The sequence below is a fragment of the Lotus japonicus genome, chromosome 4 (assembly GCF_012489685.1).
Source record: "Lotus japonicus ecotype B-129 chromosome 4, LjGifu_v1.2".
In the NCBI taxonomy this organism is placed as follows: Eukaryota; Viridiplantae; Streptophyta; class Magnoliopsida; order Fabales; family Fabaceae; genus Lotus; species Lotus japonicus.
In genome coordinates this window covers 26,159,435-26,167,251 of record NC_080044.1, presented here as the reverse complement: position 1 = coordinate 26,167,251, position 7,817 = coordinate 26,159,435, and the positions used below count along the sequence as shown (strand labels likewise).

Here is a 7,817-nt window from a genome sequence, read left to right as displayed (position 1 = left end):
CAAGTGCAATTGTAACAAAACTCTGATTAGTGGATTGCCTTCATTCTAAGATTAGTACAATCTATAAGCAAACTTAAAAGCTTATTTTCCTGATGATGATCAAAACTGATTTCTCCCTGATGAAAGTTTTCTTTGTTAGGAAATTTTCGTTCCAATTTTGAAAATCAAAATTTGGGTTACTATATTTTAGTGATAGTATGCTCTTTTCATAACTCAATCTCAATGTTGCTATGAGAAAAAGTTGGCAAGGGTGTACAAAATAAATTATCAGTGAAAATTATGGCGGTTCAAACAGCTGTTTTATTGAACATGGAAAACTACAAGCTGCTTAAAAGGGTATTTATTTCTAACTTTTGGCTTGAATCTCATATTGGCCAAGAAAAAAAATGAAGACAAAACAAATTTTATCATGATAGTGTTTACTCTATCCATGGATTATGGAGCCTTAGACCTCAACCTCTTTACTTGATCTTCCAGATTTGGACCTTCAACATACCTTTGACCCTGTTCAGAGACTTGTTGAAATTTTTTGTAAACAGATAGATATATGGAAAAACTACCCAAGTGTTTCCCTACACTTTCAGATTAAAAATAAATTTTCTTTTGCTTACTTTTACTGCCGTAAAAATTTATAATATCAATTACCTATATGCATTAATGGACTCTTTTTTCTTGATGACGGGCTATTATCTACTAGGGATTAATTCTCCAAAACTTAGGGGAATGCTTAACTAAATAATTTATTTATGACAGCTGCTGAAGGTGATCTTCTGCAATATCTAGAAGGATTGGCAAATGCTTAGAATATGTTGAAGTATGTCAAGCAACACCCATTTGGTCAGGAAGGTTTCAGCCAAAGAAGTGAATCTTGGAGCTTCTACTTGGAGGTTATTAATAGTCTTTCTGCCTCTCAACCCAAACACTGAGAATGTCAACTTGAATGTACACTGAAATCCTCCTGAATGAAATAGTGGAATAGAAGGATATATTTTCTGCTTTTAATTTTTTAGAAATGACCTCTCATCTTTGATTGATTTAGATTCGGAACTTGATTACAAATGTATTGGATATTATTATTTTGACATTTCACCTTTATTTCCTCACTTATCACCATTGTACAATTTGGATTCATCGTGACCTTCATTTAATGACATGCATATCGTGACGTCCAACTGTATGACATTAAGCATTATTATTTTTTCCTTTTATAAATCCATGCCATCTTCTTCTTCAAAACTCATCTCTTTCACTCTCTATGTACCAAAAAAATCTCTTTCACTCTCTAAACCCTAAGCCAATTTTGTTAAAAGTTGAACAAGAGGGTAACAGAATGATTTAATTTTCACAAATAAAAAATCCAAGAACCAAAATAACTTCTTTTAAACATCATGCCCCCAAATATTAAAGAGTTTAATAGCTATATATACTTGTCATATCATAATTAAATCAAATCAAATATTATTAAAAAAATCTAATATATATGTGATTAAATTTCTGCATAAAATAACTAACTTCCACAATATATTGGAAAAAGAATGATATTTAATAAAAACAAGAAAGTAGGAAGCAAAATCTTCATGGATCAAACTTGTTTCTACTAGAATTGAACTCTTGTCATGGAAAGAAGCATGTTTCGACAACTCCCATGAGAGCCAATATTACTAGTGACAAAAGTTTTCATTTTCATGTGATAAGATCAATGTTGCGTTTGACGTTGTTTCTTTAACTTTTGTGTTGTGGGAAAAGTTGCCGCTAAGAAAACCAGAGCAGAAACAAGAATCATTCACTACCCACTTTCAAATCCACACCACAAAACAACAAATCACCACCACAAGCAAACCCCTTCACGATTTTCTGGAGCGTTACCTTGCTCTTACACGTTGTGGGCATTCACTCACTCAGCCATGCATGACACGTGGTCTGAACAAGCGTTACTCACTGACCCATTTGAGTATTTATCATGTTTGGATCATTGCTGGGTTCAAGTTGCAATCTTTGATACCCTGGGGTTGTGTGTTCTGGTGTTTGAGACGGTAACATGGATGAGTTTGAACATGGGTTTAGCTTGCCAGCTGACTGGTACAATGATCCTCAAGCCAAGGTAAGTTTTTTGTTGATTGAATGAATTTTTCATCACTGGAATTTTTTAACTCAATTACTGGGTCTGTTTTAATTTTAATGATCTGGGTAATGTTTAAATCCCTTTTCTTATGTCTGCTAGATTGTTTTTCCTGTTCCATCAGCTTAATGTTTTGAAAATTGATTTTCCAGAATTCACTTTCATGTATTTGAACAGAAATTAGTTTTTTTTTCTTTCTTTTTTCCCTTTGCTTATATGGAATGAAATTACCAATGTACGTGAATTTAATGTTCAAATCCATTCATGAATTCTGCTGAGTCCATGATATGGTTGCTAACCTTTAATCTTGAACATAATTTAGAGTTGCTACTGGATTTTCCCTAATGTCAGTGCTTGTTGCTGAAGAAAGGAATTGGTGTCTGTTTGGTTGGACTGTTGGATGGATAATTAACTTAATGGCAGAGCAGTGTACTAACTAGTAATCATGGTTCTGTGTTTGATGATCTGTCTGCTTTCGTAGTTTACATTGTCATTTTCTTTATCCTGATATTGATTTGCTTTTTTGGGATTTGTTTTGTGGGTTGGGCCTCACCACCTCGATGAGGGTGCTTTACCCTTAGTTGATCATACATCTAGCTTCCCAGCAGAAGACGTGAAGAACTCTCTTCCTTTCTTCTCCCAAAGAATGTTGATCCTATATCTTTGGTTCTTAGGTTTCTATCTTGGTCTGTGATTTTTTAAGTGTTCTCTCAGATTGAAATTCTGTTCCTTTTCTCAATGTGCTCCACTTTTCTTAAAGCGTGGCCGTGGATAATAAACAGGTGAACCTACATTTAACTTTTAATTAGAATGGTGGGGGCAACAATGGTCGAACTCTAGATATTTGGTCATAGAGGCTCCAATACAGCCATGAACCAGCTATATAAAAAAAAACTTAAGTTACTCAGTGAAACTGATTGTATGTTATGTTATGTTATGTTTCTAACACTTTGTAATGAAGTAATGACTTTGTGAGTCGAACCATTTTCAGAAGCCTTGTGAGTCTAACTTAAGCTGGTGGCACATGCTATGAATTACACATGCACTCTACATCCATTAAAATGACAATTTGATATTATGATTGCAGTGTTACAAGAACATGATCACGGGGGACACATTCTGCTATTCCGAGGAGCTGTTTTGCTTTGCAGACCCTCTTCCAACTCTTATTCTGTTGAAAGATGTGAGTTTTTAATTCTCTCCATTGATGAATCATTTTCTGTGCTCCACCAGTATAATGATTAGCATGAGTGGTGTATCTCCTTCTAACTACTCTCTATCTGTAATTGTTTTCCATCTTTCCTTGCTTGAAACAATTGTGAAATTTTAAATGCAATCTGTCATGGTTGCTCATTAGGTAAAAGGAGAAAAAAGAAACCAGTATTTTGTAAGCATTTTATGATTTTTCCCGGGTCACATTAAAAACTGCCAACATACTTATCTTTCTAACACAGTGAGTGGACTAAAACCACTATATACTAGATGATGAATTGAAATGTTACTATTTGACAGTAAAAGTTCGAGTAAACCCTCAACTTGGTTAGTCAAAGATTAGGGTGCTTCCAAAGTAGTCCTTTTAAGATTTTTGTCTCCAAATTAGTCCATCCAAGATCAAAGTTCCCCTTATTAGTCCTCTGAAGATTTTTTTTACCAAACTAGTCCTTCAAAGATAAACCGTTATCACCAAATTTGTCCATATGGAGACTATAGTGTTATGACAAAAGGACCATACTTTGTGATGATTTTGTATCTTTGAGGGATTAATTTGATAAAAATTCTTTGGAGAATGAATGTGATGACAATTTAAAAAATCATAAATTTGGAGATTAAAATCCATATAGAACTAATGATGATGTGAATAAGTTGATTAAATTTGTGTCTTTAAATTTTTTTGTTAAATTTTTTATAGGAAACTACTTCCTGAATAAGGGAATATATGTAACATTGTAACTATACTTGATTGTCAATTTGTATAATTTGTTTATTTATTTCCTCTACCTCTTTCTGGTGGAAAAGACTTTGATGGTCCATTCTAAATAGACTTGAATTTGATCTGTGAGGATAGCTGAAAACATGCAGTACGTTATTATATTTTCTTAAAATTGAAACTATGCAACTTGTGTGGTTGTAGGTTGAAACCACTCATATGGAAATGGGGGATAAATCATCTGAAACAGAGGAACCAGCAACGGAAACTGCTCCCGAAAGAGTGAGCATTAATTCTTTCTTCCTTCTGTTTATTCTTTTTGGTGGAATAAGACTTTGATGATCCATTCTAAGAAGACTTGAATTTGATCTGTGAGGATAGCTGAAAACATGCAGTACGTTATTATATTTTCTGAAAATTGAAACTATGCAACTTGTGTGGTTGTAGGTTGAAACCATTAATATGGAAATGGGGGATAAATCATCTGAAACTGAGGAACCAGCATTGGAAACTCCAGCAATGGAAACTGCTCCCAAAAGAGTGAGCATTAATCCTTTCTTCCTTTCTGTTAATTCTTTTTGTTAGATAAAAACCATTCATGTGATTTCACCTAACAAGTAACAACTTAAGTTTTTGGATAGTTGAACTTGGTTCATGACATGGTATCGTACTATCGTACCAATGGGTTTAGAGTTGTATGTGTATCCTTAGTGCCCATTATTCTAAATAAAAGTAAATTTCAGCATAAGTTTCGGTGGGCTTGGGTCCATGCTTTAAGCTCCAAAGGGATTTTGTGAGTGGGTACGTGTTATATATAAAAATCATCCATGTTATTTTATATTACTACCTCCTTCTTAGTAATCGTTTATCAAGTTACCTGGCCTTAAATTCTTGTAACATACCAAACCTTGTCTAGTCATGGTTTAGCATTTCTTTCTTTCTTTCTTTCTTCAGTAGTGATTCCCTTAGGAAAAAGGTTTATAGGGAGTTAATGTTATATGTTTTTGTCTCTGCCTTCAAATGAGAAGTCTTAAGGAGTTCATTTATAAAAGAGATGAATAAAAATCCATATCCATTTATGATCATGGAAATAGATATTTTAGTATTTGTGGGGAAACCAATCTATACATTGAACATAATAGCCTTTGAAGTACTTTTAAACGATGCAACCTATCATTAGCATATCTTCATCATAAATCATTGCAGCCAGAGATTAATTTTAGAAAAGTAGCAGAAGATTTTGTCTAAGCTTGCAGCAGTTTGATATATTTGGATCATGGAAAATGTAGGATTTTCAACTGGAAGTGTTTATCCTATCTTAGATTTCAGGCAAGGCCTAACTCTACCCCAAAAAATGCCTCAGGGGTGAGGGTTGCTCTACCATGTTAAAAGTCTATTTTTGCCATATCTCTAGTCAATGTGGGACCTTAACAACCTATTTGGATGTGATGTGATATGAGATGATATTTTGTTCTTGCCTACCTTGTGAAGCCTAGGAAATGTTTTCTGAAAGGGATCCCGTGACTGGGCTTTGAAAATTCTTGGGGTTTCATTTGTTTGATGTTTTTATTTGTTCGCATGTTTATATTATTTTTCTCATGATTTACTAGGAGCAACTCATTATGAACAAGTTATGCACATGACCGCTATGGAGATCTACTCTCATTTTAGCACTCTGTCTTGCCAACTGATCATACTTGGCACCCATTCTATCCTGTGTAGTTTGGTTTTACTCCTTTTCTTACCTTTGCAGAAAGATCTTCCGTTGCGTTTGTATTTTGGGAATGGTCCTAGAATCCATAGTAGGATGTGTATTGAGTATGGTGTGGTTAACAAACGTTGCGAAGATTGTGGTCAAGTTGGTAAACTGACTTGCTTTTCATCTTCCTTCCGAAAATGGGTATGTAACTAAAACCTTCATGTATTCTTCTTAGCTCTGATCGAGTAACCATGTATGATCAGTCTGGTTATTACATAGTCTAGTTTATGATAACTTGCTTCCTTGTTTTTCTTTTCCCAAATATAGAGCTCTATTGACTCTCATTTTGTTTAATGAATACCTTTTGATATAGGCCTTAAAGAGAGTAACTGAAGAAGAGTTCAACCAAATATGCAGCCGCTGTCACCTGCGCGGACACACATATTTGAACTGTGATATTCCTGCTACATACAGAGTGGTAGTATAGCTTGAACTGCATTTTCTTTCTTTTTGATAGTTACTATTACAACTGCGGTGTTTTGGATTTAGAATGAAATTTAGTATCAAACAATTAGAAAATACAAGCATGCATGTATAGTAGTAAACCCATCAGGCAACAATAGTATAAGTATTAAATGCTAAAGACAAGTAGTTTAAGAAAGAGAGGAAGTTGAGTTATTATGAGTTTCCCATTTAAAACATTAGTTAATGATGAATTGTAGATGACAATTAAATATAAAACACATTGAGTTCTGCTAAAATGACAAGAATGTGTTCTAGTGTGAAAATTCCCATAAATAGGAGAGTGATTTTTTTTTTGGAGGAAAGCATGGACTACTATATAATATAATATGGAGATACTTTAACATCATATTCTTGATTTGTAGGATGGAGTACCTGTTCCTCAAGAGAAGAAGACACAGTAATGTGGATATCGTGGTGAAGAAGGACATAACCGACAATCTTGTTTCGTAGCAGTTTGAAATCTTGTCTGCTTTGCTCATGAGAACAATGTCTTCATATTTCTATCATTTGAACCTTTCTAGGCTTTTGGATGATTTATGCTTGTCATTCAACTTTTTGAGGTGTTTTTGCCTTGTGGTAAATCAGAATATGCTAATGATGTTTCATTGAAATCTTAATTTATGGTAAGAACATTCAGATATACCCCAGTTTTATGGTGATTTGTTGTGCTATACATATTAGTGTTCATGACATTAAAATTTGAAACACATTTTTGTGTAATGAATTCCAGAACCTTGACTCTGGTAGTGTTGAATACATTATTGTCTTCCAGAAGAGTAATTATGTTATGTATGCAGGATTAATTATTTCCTAGATTATTACTTTCAATAATAATAACAGTATTGAAAACCTAAATTCGGTATTATATTTTCACCGGGAAAAAAATGATTCTGATGTTCTATATTTTAGTTTACCAGATATTAAATTGTGGTAAGCTTAAATGGGGAAATCTAATGGTGTAATGTTGTAATGAGATTTGACAACACAAAACAAATTCATATTAGAATATTTGAACCATTGCAGTACTCAAAAGCTGCTGATTTATCTCACTCTCCAAACTTTTCCCTTTCTCTCTGAAAGAGTAAAACAATAGTAGTGGAGTGTATTTTCTGGGCTTAAGATTTTGTGGGTTTATCAAAGGTTGCTCCTTTTTGCATAAGAAAATTGATCATAAAGTAGCATCAATACTTGGTAATACTAGTATTGGTCTTGGATAATGATAGTGAAGGATGGGGCTGCTGGTGATGTGTGCTTTTGGAGGAGGAAAATAGGGGATTTGTTGAAGCTTGGTTAATTAGTAAGAAGCAAGTTGATTCTATTCATCAATTATAACGTGGATAAAGATGTGTTCACAATGATCAAATGAGGAATAAGTCTTACATCGGTGGTTAATTTTGACTTTTCCTTCAGACCTAAATTAAATAAAAACTTAACCAATAATTAATAAATTTTAGAGAATAAACCACATTAAAGCCTTCAAATTCGCCACCTGTGCGAAGACTTTAGGTTCCTCTACCTCAGGCAAGGGAGGTGGGGGAGGGCAAGTT

General features: G+C 33.8%; 1 protein-coding gene across 1 annotated transcript; it reads left to right on the top strand.

Annotated features, from left to right (window-relative positions):
- The first annotated feature begins 1,632 nt into the window (after nt 1–1,632).
- Nucleotides 1,633–6,891, top strand: LOC130713911 (uncharacterized). The gene is made up of 7 exons (XM_057563739.1): nt 1,633–2,101; nt 3,207–3,302; nt 4,251–4,328; nt 4,494–4,586; nt 5,800–5,946; nt 6,119–6,223; nt 6,633–6,891. Exons 1-7 carry the CDS (start codon nt 2,039–2,041, stop codon nt 6,669–6,671), a joined length of 621 nt encoding a protein of 206 aa, XP_057419722.1. The 5' UTR covers nt 1,633–2,038; the 3' UTR covers nt 6,672–6,891.
- The last annotated feature ends 926 nt before the right edge of the window (nt 6,892–7,817 follow it).

Bases quoted from the DNA above. Each gene is read 5' to 3' on its own strand.
- LOC130713911 (XM_057563739.1), top strand. From the start codon at position 2,039: ATGGATGAGTTTGAACATGGGTTTAGCTTGCCAGCTGACTGGTACAAT. The intron at 2,102-3,206 runs GTAAGTTTTTTG...TTATGATTGCAG, and splicing joins ACAATGATCCTCAAGCCAAG to TGTTACAAGAACATGATCAC. The intron at 6,224-6,632 runs GTAGTATAGCTT...CTTGATTTGTAG, and splicing joins TTCCTGCTACATACAGAGTG to GATGGAGTACCTGTTCCTCA.